Source organism: Scheffersomyces xylosifermentans (genome assembly GCF_036884685.1).
Source record: "Scheffersomyces xylosifermentans strain CBS 12540 chromosome Unknown RJT20scaffold_2, whole genome shotgun sequence".
Lineage (NCBI taxonomy): Eukaryota > Fungi > Ascomycota > Pichiomycetes > Serinales > Debaryomycetaceae > Scheffersomyces > Scheffersomyces xylosifermentans.
In genome coordinates this window covers 2,086,448-2,105,255 of record NW_027042940.1, presented here as the reverse complement: position 1 = coordinate 2,105,255, position 18,808 = coordinate 2,086,448, and the positions used below count along the sequence as shown (strand labels likewise).

At 38.7% G+C, this 18,808-nt stretch overlaps 6 protein-coding genes across 6 annotated transcripts; 1 reads left to right on the top strand and 5 right to left on the bottom strand. All coding sequences in view use genetic code 12, as the record gives it.

Annotated features, from left to right (window-relative positions):
- Positions 1 to 330: 330 nt before the first annotated feature.
- RJT20DRAFT_29985 (uncharacterized protein) lies at positions 331 to 1,915 on the bottom strand. Its single transcript, XM_064919613.1, has one exon. The coding sequence runs from the start codon at positions 1,858 to 1,860 to the stop codon at positions 469 to 471; it is 1,392 nt and encodes a 463-aa protein (XP_064776311.1). The 5' UTR covers positions 1,861 to 1,915; the 3' UTR covers positions 331 to 468.
- Positions 1,916 to 2,809: 894 nt separating this feature from the next.
- RJT20DRAFT_29981 (uncharacterized protein) lies at positions 2,810 to 3,904 on the bottom strand. The gene has a single exon (XM_064919612.1). It carries the CDS (start codon positions 3,735 to 3,737, stop codon positions 2,856 to 2,858), a length of 882 nt encoding a protein of 293 aa, XP_064776310.1. The 5' UTR covers positions 3,738 to 3,904; the 3' UTR covers positions 2,810 to 2,855.
- Positions 3,905 to 4,461: 557 nt separating this feature from the next.
- RJT20DRAFT_29975 (uncharacterized protein) lies at positions 4,462 to 6,041 on the bottom strand. The gene has a single exon (XM_064919611.1). The coding sequence runs from the start codon at positions 5,965 to 5,967 to the stop codon at positions 4,870 to 4,872; it is 1,098 nt and encodes a 365-aa protein (XP_064776309.1). The 5' UTR covers positions 5,968 to 6,041; the 3' UTR covers positions 4,462 to 4,869.
- Positions 6,042 to 7,274: 1,233 nt separating this feature from the next.
- RJT20DRAFT_126223 (uncharacterized protein) lies at positions 7,275 to 9,130 on the top strand. The gene has a single exon (XM_064916699.1). The coding sequence runs from the start codon at positions 7,372 to 7,374 to the stop codon at positions 8,998 to 9,000; it is 1,629 nt and encodes a 542-aa protein (XP_064776308.1). The 5' UTR covers positions 7,275 to 7,371; the 3' UTR covers positions 9,001 to 9,130.
- Positions 9,091 to 12,662, bottom strand: TRY5 (Try5p). The gene has a single exon (XM_064919610.1). It carries the CDS (start codon positions 12,242 to 12,244, stop codon positions 9,182 to 9,184), a length of 3,063 nt encoding a protein of 1,020 aa, XP_064776307.1. The 5' UTR covers positions 12,245 to 12,662; the 3' UTR covers positions 9,091 to 9,181.
- A 3,144-nt stretch (positions 12,663 to 15,806) lies between these two features.
- On the bottom strand, positions 15,807 to 17,310 carry RJT20DRAFT_133683 (uncharacterized protein; the record flags this gene model as incomplete). Its single annotated transcript, XM_064918238.1, has 3 exons — positions 15,807 to 16,869; positions 17,055 to 17,092; positions 17,281 to 17,310. The coding sequence occupies 3 exons, from the start codon at positions 17,308 to 17,310 to the stop codon at positions 15,807 to 15,809; spliced, it is 1,131 nt and encodes a 376-aa protein (XP_064776306.1).
- Between the last annotated feature and the right edge of the window lie 1,498 nt (positions 17,311 to 18,808).

Sequence of the window (18,808 nt, the reverse complement as noted above, 5' to 3'; positions counted from 1 at the left end):
CGTATTCCTATTCTAATGAAGGACACGATCTGTACGGCTGCAATTTAGCGAAACTCGTTTGCGATGCCTTTTCTTTTTTGCATTTTCCTGTGTTCCAAATTCCTCTTTTTGGGGGATACTTGAAACAACGCCGTTTGCGTTGCTGGGTTGTTGAAAAATTTATTGGGACTCCAAGGTATTCATTACTAATCATTTTGGTGGTGCCTTTCAGTCACAGTGAAGTAGGTTGGTATTCAGTATTGCTTTGCCAATATGTTGCCAGCTTGGTGAGAAACCCAATATGTCACAGCTAAATATAGAAAATAAAATGCATTTGTCAGACTCGGCACATATCTTATTTTCTTATCGAATAACCTTAATTCTATTTTCATCAACTACTGCTGCCGTGGTTGTGCATTTGAATACGTATGGCATTAATAAGCTCGATTGCAATTATCAGCCACTATAGAAATAAACATGGCTGCTTAGTTATTGCGTTTTCTTGTTCACATCAACGGCTTTGGCCTTTGTTTTCAATACTGCTCTCAAAATCTGGACAAGGACGATGAACGTTCCAAATAAGACCGCAATTGTAGATATCGTGTTCACTCTATCGAATGACGAAGTGCCATTAGGAACATGAACTAATACCTTTGACTGGTCGTCGTGATTTAAATGGTAAAATACAGTATCATTTGTAAAATATGGCTCATAGTTGCCTCCATATTTCAATTTGGTGTCGAAAGGTGACTTATCCAATAAGTAATCATCCTTGACGTTACAACCATAAAATAATCGAGGCAATGAGTTCAAGACTTCTGTGACCTCCGACTCATTATTAGGTAATTGGTAACGAGAATGAAGGGTAAAGTCGATGTGGTGTGGTGCTGAAGCATTGCTGAATTCGAATAAGATTTCGTTACCCCATTCATCAATTTTATATTCTGGCAATTCCAAGTCTTTGGAACCGTAATTAAGAACTAATTCTGCTCCCTGTGGCACCGATTGATATATGTCAAATATTAATGACTTGTTGAGACTTAAGTAATAGTATAAGTTGCATTCCTTTACGTCAATATCTTGAGGTAATCCGACGCCATGGAACGTGGTTCTAAGAATGGGATGCAATCCATTGTCCACAATGTGCGAGTTGATTTCCTGTTGTGAATATCTATGTCTAGGCTTAACGTGGAAGAATGTTTTGAAGATGTTTTCTTCGTCTTGCTCTACACTGATGATGACTCTAACTCCAGACAAAACGATATCTTCTGGAGAACTGATCTCATCGGTTAAGAACAAACCTATCTCTTTATGGATAGTCTCGTTCAAGCCAATATTTATTTCGGGCCATGCTAGGCCTAATTGCTTTAAAATTACTCCCGTCCCAGCTTCATAAAACAAATCGTAATTCTTCGACTTGAAGAGTTCCTCTGAACCTCCCAATCGAAGAATGTCAACATTCAATTCTCTTGGTAAATAATCGTGAAAATGTAATGAATTTAAAACTTTGATCCAATTGTCTTTTTTAACCTCAATTGGGAGTAATTCCAGAACCAATTGTTCTACTTCTTGGTAGAATTCTTCCCGATCTTCATTCGACTCAACAGTCTTCGGAACAACATAGATATTCACTCCACTACTGAATCTGTAGTTAAAAATGGTATCTTCTTTGAAAGAGTCGTCTGTAGTTTGAATTCGTAACAGCTCGATCCGCTTGTACTTTCCGAATGGATCTGACACACTTACTGGAATCGTGAATTTGTTCTCGATTAGAAACTTGTCAGTAGACGGCTTAATAGAGAACGACGATTTGTCGATGTTTTGCACGATATCGTCGTGTGTTTTGGTGGGGTTAAAGATAGTAGTTCTCTGTCTGATCATGGTTAGGTGTTAGCTGTAGTTATGTATATACTTACTACTGCTTCTAATGGTGTTTGCAGCAATGTAATTATGAAGAAGTCGTTTAGTGAATCATTCAAGGTAGGAGAAATGTCGTGTAGAGAGTATTGGAGTTGAAAGTCACGCGACATTTTACAGAAGATGTCGCGTCATGTTAAGAGAGTAGATTATGAAGGAGATTATGAAGGAGAAAATGTAGTAGATTTCTGGGGGTATGATTTCTGGGGGTATGTTTTCAAGTAGGAGCTTATTTAGTGGAAGAGGGAGTACTGGTATGTTCTATTGTGGTATTTATAAAGAAAAATGGAATTAAAATAGTAGAAATTCAGACAATGAAACTGGAACATGTATCTTAAGAGATAACATTCCCCAGTCCCAAGGCTTGGAGTTCAATTAATGAACCAACTTCACAGGAACTTTTTCAATGGAATTCCCCCAAAACAACATTTAAATGGAATTCACCCAATCTAATACTAACTGTCACCACAGAATCCTTAATCGAATTCAACTCCCCATTGGCAATTGCAATTCCTATGCCTTTCCCTCCACACCTTTAATACAATGTCGCATGGGACAAAGAATGTCGTTGCTCCATTTTGCGACATCCGTACGGCTATAGCCGACAACAGCAGTACTCACAGAACATAAACATTCTCTTCAATGGTTCAGAAAGTTGTATTCTTGGCGATATCAACAGAGTAGATGGCTTGGTAGTTGCTCTCACGTAGCTTTTACTTTTGCTGAAACTTTTCTTTTGGCCATAACTACCAAAAATGCCCTGCGCTTTACTTGTGGATGGAGTCCATTTTGAAGTTATATGATTTTTATGGTACCGTTCATTCCATAATATGGCTACATAATATCCAACGACTTACTAAACTTTACAAGCACAAAAAAAGTACCGATAAGTGACGTCTATTCTTTAATGTATATATTCTATCACTAGTTTTCCTTGTAAACCCAATACCCAAATACCCTTATTTAATATCCATTTGCAATTTCTGTAAAAACAAACGCCATTCGGCGTTGCTGATGATTCTGTAGTGAAGTTCTTTCATGAAATATCCGACGTCTTTACAAGTTAATGAAGACTTCAATGTAAGTTGTGCTTCAATCTTCGAATACACCGTGGTTACCCATGCATCTTGTTCGTGAGTTATGCTAGTGTCGGAGCAGTCATTGTCGAATAAACCATTGTAATCGTACAATAAGTCTATTAAGTTATCTATAACGCTATGTAACCCTGTCTCCAAGTACTTTCTTATCAATGTTTTGCACACTCTTTTGAACTCCACTAAAGAGTCCATATCCACCTGAACTGTATCAAACAATTCAGTCACTTCTAGGTTGAATTTGTTAACGATATCCGTTATCTGATCAGCATACTGGGAGATGGAAATCAATATATCCCTGTCTATCTTGTCTGAAACAGGGTTTGGATGCAAAATCAACTTGTTTGAAAACGTTTTGAATTCATAGTTGAGGAAGTTCATTGGTAGATCCACCAACTGCTGAGCGTAGAACAACTCGTTGGAGAAATATGACGATAGTATGTTTGTGGGGCTGTCGGATTTACATAAAGTGGGAAACAAAGATCCTAATTCCGTTAATCTACTGGAGTTGTCGGATCGGTTCAAAAGGTCTTCGTCTTCTTCTGTGACCAACGACACTTCCAGGTCGTTGGGATGGATCTCCGAAGCTATGGATTCCACATCATACCCGTTTTCGGAATCGTAGAGGTCTACTAGTATGTGGAGGGGTACGCTTTTCAACGCATACGGAAATGTCAAAGTATCAATTTGGTTGGAGCCACTTATACCAAAGTTCTCCTTTGATGATGTCGGTGCTAATGCGTACATGCCAAATGTTAGAATAGAATTATAGCGGTCTAATTATCTAACAGTATATATCAAACTAATAATGCAAGAAATAGAAAGAAGAAGTACTCCAAATACAAAATTTTCACCAAACCTATATCCTCATTTTAAATATAAACTCTATGCTACACCCCTCCCGTATAATTCTTAAATACCCTTTCAGGTTTGCTCCCCAAAGTCCTCCATAGAAACCGCAGAAAATCCTAGAACACCTTGGGGCCAGATGTCCCGCCTTGGGATCATTGGTAGGCTTAATCTAGAGAATACTACAGCAATTGTTCATTAGACCGTGCAGATGGAGCCTTTTGACCGGGCTCATGGTATAGAGGCTGTACTGCGGCCACGCTTGTTTTGGTGGGGTGGTGGGGGAAAGGGTTCACATTCTGGAGTGGGAAGGTGGGTGACGGGGTAGGAGCTCATATAGGCAGAGGAATGATGATCTCGAGTGGGAGGCGAAACTGGATACAGCGGATTTGTTTGCTTGAATCCAAACCAGTGGTGAACACTTTTCGCAGCAATAGCAATGGAACGTGGGGAGATAAGAAGCCTTGCAGCCTTTATTTTTGTCAGTGAATTGCTAACAGTGACCATAGTGAAGGATCTGCGAATAGGAGTGAAGGGGAGGAAGTAATAAGAAGCCGTGGAACTAGAATAGGAAGTATGATTTGCCTGTTTATATGGCTCTGTAGAAGAACCAGATTAAACATTTCATTGAAAGAAAAATCGTCATCTAGAGTACTATTAATGCTACTATGATAATGTTAACAAGTCGCAAAAAAACTGGTATACCCGTGGGTTATATACAGTCCTGGTATATTAGTTGGTAGTATATGCTATTTGCTATTTGCTAATGGTATTAGTTTGGTAAAAAGGATCTACCGAAGAAGGTGACAACGTTGGGAAAGATCCACTTGAAGATATAGGAGGAAATTGGACAAGTGGAGATTATGAAGGATTTGATGCTGAGAAATAAAAACCAAAAAATGGTCTATTTCATGTCCCGTATAACACTTATCGTCACCCCTTCTTTTCTTATATAATATTTTGCAACTTCTAGACTTCTAGATAAGGATTATCGGCATATTTATAAATAACCTCGTCTATAATACATATTCTATAACTCGTCTTTCTCCTTCAGCAATTTATGTGCACCTCCTGGTACAAGCACTTTGTACTGGATAAATAAATCACCAAACTCATCTACATGATCTTGATGATCGTCAAGCTTAGGCATACCCTTGCCTTTGACCATCTCAATTTCTCCATCAACAACTATTTCACCCTTTCCTCTCTTGATAACGATCTCGTCATCTTCAACATCCAAAAACTTGATTTTTCTTTCCCACGAGCCATTGAGCGACTCGTTCAATGTCAACACTTCTGTACGGTACAAGTTGTTGTCTATTCTTCTGTATCCCCAACTCTTGACGTATTCTTCTCTTAAGTTGATAATCAAGTTACCCGGTACCCAGTCTGGATTCTTATCTCCTTCTCCCTCCAAAACGATATTAGAGTCTCTAGGCTGGCCAGGTTTGATATAAACGTCATAATGTCTAGGGCCGCTCTTGGCTCCTCTACCTTGACATTGATCACATTTATGTGTTATAGTCTTACCCTTACCACCACATTCATTACAATGCATTCTAACCTGTTGCACCATACCTGGGGCCAACTGTTGTCTCACAGTCATAAATCCAGTTCCTTTACATTTATCACAGGTATGTGTCTTCTTGTCTTTGGAACCTGTTCCTTCACAAGTTTCACAGATATTCATCATTTCCACGTCGAATTCCAACAATTTTCCGTTGTAGAAATCGGTCAATGGAATGTGAATGTTAACCTGTGTGCTCTCTCCTTGACGGACTCTTTGTCCTCCTTGTTGTCCGCCAAAGAATTGACCGAACATGTCACCGAAGTCGAAGTTAGGTGCTTGGGGTCTACCGTTGGCGTCGCCGAATCTGTCGTAATTTGACCGTTTTTCGGTATTACTCAAAACATCGTATGCCTCACCCACCTCCAAGAATTTCTCATGGGCTTCTTCATTTCCTGGATTTTTATCCGGGTGGTACTTCAAACTCAATTGTCTGTAAGCCGATTTGATTTCCTTGTCGCCAGCCGATTTATCCACTCCGAGGATCTTGTAGTAGTCCTTATTGGCTACGATGAATGCAATGTGCAAGAAAAATGCTAGTATTAATACCGTTATCCTCATTGTTGCTATCTACACTTTCTGAGCTGTTTTAGTTCAACCCTTTAAGAGAAATACCAGTCTTAACTTCAAATAATTGCATAAATCATAGTTAAAAATGTTACACGTCAACAAAAAAAGTGAAAAATTGGCGGCAATGGTCACGTGGTAACGTGCGTGTGACTTGGTTGAGGACGGATTAAGGAAGAGGATTCATTTGGAGTGGTAGGATGGGTATGGATGGATGGATGGAGAAAGTAAGTAGTGGGTGGGGAGGGATGTTAGATGTAGTGGTTATTTTGATTGAGAAGTGGCTATTTTGCTATTCTAAGACTTGAGTTTTAAAAAAAATTGTGGGTTTGGGGGAAATGGTGTAGGGTGTTTTCATGCTTTGTAAGGTTCGTTATGTTAATTGTTAACAGTGAGCGTATATAGTGAGAGAGATCGATTGGGGTGGACAACGAAAGGAGGTGTTATGAGCTATATATATAGAGGTATATATATATATATATATATTCGAGGCCAGAAGAGCTCGAAATGAAATACCATCTCTCGTATCACTTTTAGTCTCTTTCTTGTTCAAAAACCAAAACCAGCCAGAAATCACAGTTCTGCCGTGTGTCTCGTCGGAGTTTCTCTTTTTCCTCGGGGCCAACTTTATACAATATATGTATATATTATATATATACTTATATATATATACCAGGATAAAGGGCCAGAAGAATACAAGATGAAATTCCTTCTCTCTTCTTCTTGCTTTCTTGTTCAAAAACCAAAGCCTATTAAATCTGCTGTGTCTCGTTGGAGTTCGCTCCTGGCCAACCACACTATATATGTATATGTAGTTTCTATATGTATTTATATTCCAGGAGAATGGGCCAGAAGAATTTAAAAAGAAAGAAATGGCATATCTCTTCTTATATTTAACTCTCTTATGTTTAAAAGCCAAAACCAGCCAGAAAGCACAGTTCTCCTGTGTGTCTCTCTCATCACCCTCTGGGCCAGCTTACCACAAAAGACCCACTCTCTTCCTTCGACTCCAACTGTTTCTTTTCTATTATCCATTATCTTATAGCATTATCACTCCCTTGCACACCAAATTCTTTCCCATTTTGCTACCCACACCTCCCCTCCTCCACACCTCTCTCTATCAATACACCTCCCCATCCGCCAACCCCCCACCTCTCTCACACCCACCACCTTGTCAATAAATCCATCATCGTCAAACGGCAAATTGCAACCTCGTCCGAAAGTAGAAATTTCAGATGCTTGGTATTTTTTTGTGGAGAACATCGCATCCAAATTTTACATAGTTAAGAAACATGGAGAGAGTGGAGAGAGTGTGGAGAATTATATTCTTCTTCTTTTATGGAGATTAGGAGAATTATGCTAGGTAAGCAGTATTGAGTCGTAAGTAGACCTATAGAAATGGAACAGAATTGGTATTATTCTCCGGTGGCAGTGAGATTTCTCTCGAAAAAGGAGAACTATGCTACTTCGGGGATACATTTAGTACTAGTAAATACTCGGGAACAAGCGTCGTCAGCAGTTGACATTGTAGCGGATTTCATCTTAACAGTCAGTTGTATTCCGGAAATTGACCAGTATCGTCTTTTAGTCAACAGTAACTGCGAGAATGAAGATGTGTTGTGGTATCCCGCAAGGTATTCACAAGAATTTCGCCTTGCTGGCAACTCACATTTGGTACACCAGTTGACCTTCTTCAAGGAAAATGGGTTTACCTTCATCCCTCATGATGTCCTTAATAGCAGTAACTTCGACAATTTGACCGTTCTCAAGATAGAACTAACCAGAAATGGAAAAGAGAGCCGAAATTTCGTAAATTTGAATAGGTATCGACCCTTTGCTGTGGAGAATAGGGCACCTGCTACAGGCCAGCCTATATCCATAACATCGTTTCCATTCAACTTCACAAATTCACTCCTATTTTCACACTTTCTATCCACTGGAACAATAAGCTATAAGTTGCCTGAAAATGTAGGCTACTTAACTGACATTAAGTACTTGGAAAACATGCTTGGTGCTGTTGTAACTCAGTTGAATGATCTGTCCAATTCACTTGGCCTAGTGGTTGGAAATTTGAAAAAGATCAATGGGGATGGAGATTTGACAATGATTTTACCTTGGCATGTCATTTGGACAGTAATTAAAAAACAGGAAAATGAAGCCAACAAGAGTACCACGAAACTACCCACTTTTGTTCAATTCGACAACAACAAATTGTCTACAAACCAGTGGGTCAAAACTTTTCACAAAAGACAATGCAATTCGGTGTTTCCAATCTATATCTCCCTGGACAGCAACTCATCTTGGGGAACTTGCATCTACTATAACGAAGACACGATAATTACGAATTTCCATGTTTTAAAACCATTTATTGATAGAGAAGATACAAATGTAAAATGTGACATATACCTTACTCCTACTGAAGTTTTACTGCTTACTCATGATGATTTGATCTACACTCCATTTCATGGCATAGATCTTTCTTTTGTGAAATTGTCGGACACAAATCTTCAACAATTGAATAGACTAAAGTCCACTTTTGAGCCTGTCTCTCCCAGTAAAGGCTATAAAGTGGGAGATATGGTTAAGTCCAGAAGCTTCGGGCTCTTCTTTAATTCAAAGCATACCCGCGCATTAGAGTCTAAGGGCGTAATCAACTGTAAGTTGAAAATCTCAGTTCATGCTAATGAAGGTAGTGAAATCGTCGATTCTATTCTTATTACTTCCTCTTCCTGTTGGAATGGTTCTTCTGGAGGAGCTCTCTTCATGGATGATACCAATGAATTCGTTGGAATAATCTGCTCCAATGCTCAAGTCAAAGTACCAAAGTTGAAAGACATTGATAGTGCTCAAAACGTTGAAAAACTCTCTCGGTTTTCATTCATCTTGCCAGCCGAGTTGATAGCTTATAGCTATGATTATGTTATGAAGATGACAAGAGACACTGAGCATTTGAACAGCAAAATCAGTGATGCCTGGCAACTAAAAACTTACCATAATGACGTCGTCGTGGAGTCTTCGAAGTTATGATACAATGGAACAAAATATATTCAATGCAATTAATACTACAAATGAAGGGGTTACATTATCCTGGAATCTCTTCCAGACATATTAATATTAGTAAAAGTAGCCGAGTACAAATAGTAATACATTTATTTACAACTTCGAACTAAAGTTAGGTGCAATAAAGCTCCTGATTTTTATTATTTAATTAAGCCTTTCTCATCACATTTGGTACCAAGGCCTGTAATGCCTTTCCCTCAGTAGAGGCCTGCTCATCCTCGGGGTTTCTTCCACTGTAACTATCGCTTTTGGGCAAAATTGGTGGAAGCAAAAGTAAATCATTGGCAGATGGTTTAGTCATAGACGAAGCACTAGAAATGTTACTACCGCTTGTGCCAAGTGATATGGCGGTTGACGCAGCCAAAATAGGAGGAAGTGGTGGATATGTCGAGTAAGAAGAATAATGATTCATTTTATTATTGCCATTGATAGCAGTTTTGAAACTATTATTCGAAGAAATAGAGCCTCCGTTCGACGGAGGATTGGATATAATGGGTGAATTGGACTGGTTCAGGGTCTCTGGGTGGTTATGAGCATTACCTAAAATACCCAAGGTAATTGAATTCGATCTTCTGTAGTTGCCTGCGGTGTAGTCAGGGTAATTGTAATTAACCATTGGATTCACTGCATTACCAGCATTAGGCGTAATACTTGGATTCGTATTCTGTGGCATTCCTGAAAAGTACTCATGGTTGACTACTAGTTTCTCCTCCTTGTTTAATTTGGCTAATTCGATCTGGATCAAATCGTTAATGTAACGATTCAAGTTTATCTTCAAGAAAGACATGTTATTCGAATTAGTGTTACTGGATGGTAAATATTTTGCAGTAATTTTATCGCGAACGAAATCGGACCATGTCTCGAAAATCGAGTCGAATTTTAACTTCACAATCCAGTACCACTTGTTGTTGAAGGAGAACTCTTCGTTATATGAAATCTCTCCATTGACAAGAGCAGCTGCGGCTGACAAAGTTGATGTCGAGGAAGAATTAGATGATGCCATCGAAGTTGCCATAGTAGGTGACGTAGACGATGGAGAAGGCATATCCAAATTTAACTTCGAGCTCATACAACTTTTGTTATCCATTAATAAGTAGATCAAGTTCTGTAGGATGTAGTTATCGGAAAAGAGTTCGTTGTTGTTCCAAATCATGAGCAATATCTTATTCATTATCAAATACCATTCGACTAAAAATAGCGAAAGGTTGTTCAATTGCAAGACGTTGAAATCATCTAAGTCAACAAGACCAAGATTCAAGTAGTTGGTAAAGAAAACTATGGGAAAACTGATGATACTTAAGTTGTTGTTTATATCAATGGAGTTTTGCTTGTAGTTGAAGAAGTTTTTGAGCTTCATGTCCAAATTGACCGCCCCAGGATTAGCAAGATAGTCCTGCAAGGTTTGATTGATCGGATAATTCAAGTTGATTTCCTGGAGAGTCAAGTTGAGAAGCTCCCAGTTATAGTAGGTTTTTGGAATGAAAAGATAGTTACTCAAGAGCTCGTGAAATTTCAATGGGGAGTTAATGATTATTGATTTCTTGAAAAGTTCGAAGAGTTTGACTGACAGTTGCAACGAGCCTCTCGATTGAGAGCTGTTGTTTGTAATTGAACTGTGCACATTTATAGACTTGTTGATGAGAATTATCAGGTTATGAAGGCAGTTCTTCGAGCTGAAAATCATGAAGTTATCTCCATTCACAAACTTCTTCAATTCATTTGAAAGAGTTGTGATAATAATCATCTTCAAGAAATCCTCTTCTTCTTCAAGATTGACATAGGATTTCAGGAATTTCACCATAAGTGTATTTAAAGTATCCTCCCCTCTCACAATCTTATTGAGAAAGAATGCGTAGAACTTTGGTGGCTGCCCTTTAAGATAATTAGAGAGCAATATGTAAATATTCCAGAAAAGATTTATGTTGAGGTCAATCAAATTCTCGTTCAGGTTGTTTAAATCTTTGAGATTGGAGATAATAATGAATGAGATATCGTTAAGGTAGTTGAGAATGACATCATTATTGACAAAGGTGTTGTCCTCATCATCATCGGCAGATGAAAATGATTCAAGGTTGTGGTTGAGGTAGATGTACAGCAACAAATATAAATTATTCAAAATCTCAATTTGATCCAAGAGATTATTGTTGTTGTTGTAGTTCGGTATGAGCTTTTTAATAAGGAGATACCACGATTTACGGAAGAACTTGAACAGCTTGGCATAGTTGTTGTTTATAATGTAACCCATCGAAATTACCAGGTATATGATGCCTATTTTGAAATTGTTGGGTGCCACTGGCACAGGAGACGAATGCTTGAGAAGTGGTGGAGATGCTTTGTTGGTATTGTAAGAGTTGAGATAATATATCAAGTCCTTGAGGATCTTATCAAAGATAGGGTAATTTGAAGATGCTTGGATTAAATTGATATAGCCGATGAGGAAGTGATCATTAAGAGCAAAGGACTCGTTGGATGGATCAAATGATATGAGAAGTGATTCAAGTTTCTTTGCGATCGAGAGTAGGTGAATCAAGTCGTGGTTAATAACATCCTTGGAATTATGGTTAACACCATTCAAATTGTTGTTGTTGCTAGTACTAGTCATATTCTTATTCAAATTTCCATTTGCTGTAGCAATTCTAATGAGGTCATCTAAAGATTTGTCATTGGACTTTTTTCTTCTTTTTGAGGTTTGAAGAGACATGTTGACCATTCTAGGAGAAACTTCGTTGTTGTTCACAGTTCCGTTCATTTTATTGATATTACTAGTACCCATGTTATTCATATTACTAATGGAAAGTGGCTCGATATCGTTGAGATTGTCTTCAACAGATAAGGATGTGGACGTTGAAGAAGTTGACCCATGTATCAAGGTATTACTCATATTATTCAATACGTTTATGCCGTTCATGGTTCCATTTTCTGTAATATTTCCCATAGTAGGTGTGGATAAAGAGCCATTTGAAACGGGCGTCATTTTCTGATTGGATGATCCATTATTACTTCCATTGGTATTTCCTCCGGCTGCCAATTGGCTATTGTGAACGGTTCTACAATGCCTCTGAAGAAGATCTCTCCTGACAAAGGATGAGGTACAATGCAAGCAATGAAATGGTTTCTCATTGGTGTGAGACCTTTCGTGACGTTGTTTATGCTCTGAACGAGTAAATGCTCTGGCGCAGAAGGCACAGATATACTTTTTCTGTGTGGCCATTATGTGTGAATTGAGTTGAGTTGGTAAAGGTGACGTTTAGTGGGTAAGTTGTTGGTAGTATTAAGTTTTGAAGTCAACAGCAAGCGAGGACTAAGTGGTACTCGGCGTGTTGTTGCTCTTGTTGAGTAAATACTATAACAAGAAGATGCTGGCTGATCTTCAACCAGTATTAAAAGGGTAGATTAACTCTATAAATCAAAATTTACTAGAGCTCAATAACGAGATATGGGTATTCGTAACTTTTATGGTTGCTAAATGGGATTCTTGGTACTGATTGTAGTAGAGGGTACTGACGGTACTAAAGATATATAAAGGGAAGTGGGCACGATAAGATACTCAATAATCGATACTACTTGCCTTGTTCCTTCCTATCCTCGTTCCTAGTCCCTATATAGTACTACAAGACGATACTTTAGTATCTAATCAATGACTTTTGATAGTATGTTGTTTTTTTGCAACACGATTATTCAACGGCGGCTAACGACTCTTTGTATGGATTTCTCTCAATAAAAGAGACTATACGAGTAGTTACGATGCTGTTGACAATAGAAGCTGCCTGGAATTCGATTTGGAGGTATTTTACCCTATTTCTGTTGGTGGTAAACGTGTTTACTGGCTATGTGGTAGCTCTGTTAGTGTTTGGCAGTCAATTAGGCAGCAAATGTCCTGGGCCGATCGAGGCTCTTGTTTTTTTACTGAAACTGTCGGCGGTGTGGTTGTTAACACGGTCTGCTGCCTACTCCTGGTGGGTCATCTGGGTTTGTTCAAATTGCCCATTAGTACTGTCAACACTTATCGTGGCGTCTACCCTCTATATATATATATATATTTACACTGTTAGCAGTAACAAAGCGAATTACTGAGAACGGAGAATCGGAGTGCATGCATCGGATACTCCACTAGGAGGGAAAATTTTTGCGTCCATACCCCGCAAATGTAAGTGAATAAATAATTATATTTTTGGGAGGAGCAAGAAAGGAGGAGAGGTGAAAGTCGCAGACAGAAGGAGATAGAGATAGGAGTTGGGAGAAGGATAGCTGCGAAGAGTGCGGAATCGCAGGCGAGGGGATATGGGTGAATGGAGGTGCCAAGTTGACTAGATGAGATTGTCTCGGGGTGCGGGCGCTGTATTGGGGTATGGGTGTAACGGAGTGTTTGATCTTTAGAGGCGAAGGGGTGTGTCAGAGCAAGAGCCTTATCAAATCTCGGGGTGAGAGACATATTTTCTCCGCGTCCATGGAGGTGATCTGGCTCTGTGTTTGGCACTGGCTTTTTGGTCGCCAATTGCCCTGGTCACAAAGGCTAGAGTTACGCTACGGCATAGCTGGACCTGGCTACCATTGCAAAAGGTTTAACTCCACAATGAGGAATATTTTCATTCCTGCAACATAGTACATACTTGATAATATTTTGGGGTCGCTGGTCAATTGTTTTTTTTTTACTATTATTATTTATGTTGTATTATTCTGAAGGTGAGATTATTATCAATCGTATTTTCGGAGTGAGGGATGGGCATGGATGTATATTCCCTTCTCCATTTCACTATCTTTCAGCTACTACTTCAGGCTGAAATTGACTAATGCAAATGCAAATGCCAATGCAACACCTCCGTGAAAGTCAATGAATTTCGTGTCTAAATGTCTAGTGTGTTGGGAGGGCTTACTGCTGATCTTTCCCATTGTGTTTGAACTGGTTGTTCACTATGCATCTGTTCACTTGCTCTCAAACAAAGAGATAACTAACTAGCTCAAAAAGGGACGCCATTTACTTCTTTAGAAAACTTGAAGACTACAATGTCTCCTTGCGTTAAAATACGCCGTTTGTAAAATACCGTGAATTCCAGGATAGTTAACTTCTCGCTCTTATGCTCTTCTAGGTAGCAGGCTCGTACGTATGGTCTCTTATCAATTGACAACAGTAGAGTACGATTTTCGGTATAACATTGGTAATCATCACTTTCGTGATTCAAAAGAAGATATTTTCTATAGTAGTCATCGTAAGCTGAAAGGCTGAAATAGAGAAGTACCCCTCCAAGTCTACATGGTTCTAAAGTTTAAATACTTTTCTTGATTTCTTTTATCTCCAAGTCATAACCTCCATTTTAGTGCGTTGACCCTTGTTTTGAAACCATTCGCCACTTGTTCCATTACTCATAAGCTTTTAGATTACATTTACATTATGCTTCGCTTTCCACGCTGTGACCAAAGTCATGAAAATGTCTTCAAGGATGAAAATGATCACAAGGGGCATCTATAACCTTAGAAAAGGATTTGTGATGGGATGAAGCAAGAAAAGTAGTGATCTGCCGTAACTCTCCCCCACCGTTTCTCCTTGCATGTGGAGGCATTAAGGACACTTGACATGAAATGGCATTTGAACAATGACAAATGTCAACTAGCAAGCAGTCGAAGACTTTCCTACTGAACTCCCCATCTCGCTCTTGATATTGAGGGTACCCCTCCATCGGCGACAGCCATGCAAACAATCATCTCAAAATTTCAACTAAATAACTTGTTTCTTTTTATTTTACGGAGACGCTCTAAACCAAAGTTGATGTGCGGAAGTTTTTGTAGTATCTAAAAAAGTCATTCGGTACCTAATAATAGTATGGCTTGCAAATGTTAAGGATGTGACATTTTCATAGAAGTAATAGGCCCATCTAGACTACCGGTCTCCTCAAACTGCGATTTGTGTTGACAGCAAGTACTGTCAATTTAGTGAAGCCACCTTCTACTGGTTTGTGTACTTGACCATTTATTAACAGCTCACGTTGTAATGCATAGGGCATAAGGTTGAAGCAAATTATAATCACAGTTGTAGTCGTTTCTTCTTTTGCGAGTCATCCTTGGATTCCGGCTCTGAGTTAGGAGTTACGAAAAGCCCCTCACTAGCCCCTCCTCATTGTACCTTTTCTCAATCCTCTGAACCAACCAGCATCCCCCATTCTTTCTCTATGTTTCATCCCTAATTGTTCACGGCTAAGTGGAGAACAAATCCTTATTTTCTCGGAGTTCTATCACCATTATCTTGTAAGTTTTTGCATCAATTTTCCTGGTTTCCCAAAGTAACCCCTCATCCACTTTGTGTGCAGCTTGCAACATGCGTCTTTATTCTCGTCTGGGATATCTGCAGGCCGAAGGGCTGCAATGAAGACTGCAGATTGAAAATCTTTTTGATGTATAATGATGTGCAGGTTGCAAGCGGGGTTATAGTGGGGAATTATATCGCTTCGGAGGATTGGGTGCAATTTTTTGTATAACTATTCGTATTTCGGGCCCACTCAACAAAACATCTTTGCTTGTAGAGAAAGACTAAAGAGGGACAAGAAAATCTCAGAGGTTCCTTGGTAGTGGAATGGACATAGAAAGGTCACTTAGAAGTGGTATGGAGATAAGATATCGCAATAGCTAATACATATTTCCCGCATTTCGTAAGTTAAAATAAAGACATCACAAAGAGCAAACAGGGACTACAGTTCAACATTTCTTCTCTGAACGCAATGGCATTGTTAATGTTCGGTTATGTGTAAAATGAATATTCTATCTGAAAAACCTGGGGCTGTCTACACATAAGTGGGCTTATTATCACCCTTGTACTTTCTATATTCTTGCTCTCGCAAGACCAATAAAATGCAAATCATTTTCAAACTTTCCTCCGAATGTTCCACTTGATAGTCAAATAACTTGATCGTTCCATTCTTCATAAAATTCTTCTCGAGTTTGATATTTCCTTCATCTACAAAACAACCCAAAGGAATATTAACCAAGGGCTGTTCGCTGTCTATGCGTTCATTTATGTTTGACTTCTCTTGTCTTTCGATGACTTTGTACAACAGGTTGCTCTCGCCAATTTTTATCTTGGTCTTATTGTGGTCATTTGGATTAATAACAGTGACATCTCTTGTTAGTAAATCAGCCTTCTCTTTCATCACAAAGATTTTAATGAGCCCATTAGTTCCGAAAGTGGACGATGTACCAGTTACACCAACAATCCGGAACTTGCTGTTCAAATATTCAAAGTCAACTGTTGGTTTATTACTATTATTATTCAACAATATGACGGTCTCTTCGGGCACATCATCACCATAATTAAACTTCAATACGTAATAATTGATATGAGTGGAGTAGATTTTAAAATAAACTTTACAAAACTCATATTTTTCAACACTGCTTTTGTATCGCAATATAGTCATAATTGGTGAACTTTTCTTGAATATGCTAAGTTTGGATGAAACAGTTTGGAGAATAGGAAAGGTGTCATCTTTTTCTCCCATCTGATACTTTTCAAACGAATTTGCTGACTTAAACACGAGAACTCCCGAATGCAAAAATGTCGAAACTATTGGTATTTGCTTCATCCAACTATACGCCGTAATTGATCTTCCCATTAAATTTACGGGATGATTTGTCAAAGTTTCTTCTGATCCGCTAGTGAACACAGATGCTAAATCTGACACGTCGTTGCCTGTAGCAGAGTCATTTCCTTCATTTCTGCTTAAAGAGCTTTCACTACTTTCAACCAAAGTACTTAATGTTTGATCACTATTGGATCGTACGAGTCTCGATGGGTTGGCACCACTATTATGTATGTTCACTTCATTTCCGTTTCCTCTTGTATTTTGAGATCTATTTGAAGTAACAGTTGTACGTGTTCCTGGTGTAGAACTAGAGACTGTATTTCTCCTTAACAAATGGTTGAACATTAATCCCGACCTCTTGGAATCAATCAATCGAACAATATTTACGATTGCTATAAACTTTTTTCAAGCACCATAATAATTCCGCTGCACACTGCATTAGGAAAAACATACCGTGAGGTGAGGATGTTTAATTGGAGTTTTTCCGTCGACTATTAATGTATGTAGGTGAATTCCTATTAAATGATACCAGAATAGATTCCTACAATCGCAATTTCATGCCTTAGCCTCATTAATGACCCCACTCTATAAGTCGTAATGATACTCGGTACAATAATATATATCCCCATATCGTATGAACCCTCGATCATCGTCTCTTCGCAAAGAACCTTCTTCTTACCTTACACAAATCCGTTATATCAAATTTCATCTTTTTTAAACCTTATCCCAGCATACATGAACATACATGAAATTGGAGTTATTTTCTGTACAAAGCGCTATCAAGAGATGTTCAATTCATTCGGAATTTGCTGCCTCTGTTTGTTGTAACCTATTTGGGACCCTTCCCGGGGGTATGTAGTATTTCTCGTAGAAATAGTGGGGTCAAAACAGAATTGAACTGCCCATATTGTGACTTCCCTTGATACAACACACCACAAAAATGTTGAGTACATATCCTTCATCCGGTAATGGGTCGATATTTTATTGCTCTCGTGTTTCACACGCAGTTACCCCCATAATGCCCCCCAATCTCTCGACAAACGGAGATGTATCTCACATGAGAGCTATGTAATTATTGTTCTTATTGTTCACCCGGATTCATGCTGTTCCAGAAACGGAAACAGTACCCAACTTCCTAGGGGTTGTTTTTTGACTATTAACTAGTTTGTTGTGCGAAGTAAGGTGTAAGCGGAGTGTTTCATTATTGAAGTAAAAATAGTACGAGGAGGAATGGCGGAGAACTTTCCTCATCCGGCTAAATGATCTGGCGGTAGCACCTTCTAAAGAGATATTATTACCTTTAGTATGTTCGATGGCACATACTGGTTCTTGACAGAATAACAGAAATGTGGTAGTCAGACAATATAGGAGAACTTAAGCTTTTTAAATAGGAGAAATACGATCGTTGTGGGCATTTTTGACAGCAGTTTAAAACTTTTTGAAATAAGTTTCTAGAAAACCACTACAAGTTGATGATGAAAAAAAAATGTTGTTACTTCAAACTGAATTGGATGGTTGAGAGTACTTTGAAAATAGGGGTAATTTCAAGGTCAATTGCAGTTTCATTGCTAGGAGTGTGCTTTGATGCTACCAGAATTTTACAAACGCAGTTAAATGTTTGACGTCTCTTCTTTGAACTTCTTGTAGAGCAATCTTTTTGGGGAGTAAATTATGTTTATACTAAGTTCAAGTTGGGGCTAGTAACTCCAATGTAGTTAAGTTATGCAATTGCAAATTTTCTGCACTGCGGGTCAATTTTTGTATGGTCAACGGTACTTCATCGTAAAACACCCCTAATTTGAATTCCCAACCCTGTAATTATCTTCCTTGTTGCGACTACATCTCTCTGTCATCTATGACTCTATCACCCCTATACCTATCCATTTGCTCCTCGACAATAAGCTTCCATCTCGGTACCGTATGTACACAGACGTCGGACTTCTTAAAAAATATAATTTTGACGTGAGCATGGAGATTAATATGATAAAGATACGTCAAGGGTTTTTTGCAGTCGAATGTGAGATCCACTTGGCATTAGCATAGCAACGCGTTCTGAACCTTTTCAACATCAAATTGGGTCGATCCCCATATATCGCTCTGATCTCTTAGATAAACATCTATCGTCTTTCTGTACTCTCTGGTTTACTTAATATGTGGCTCCCAAGTCGCAATCTAATAATATTATTCACAAATGCAAAATTCTGTCA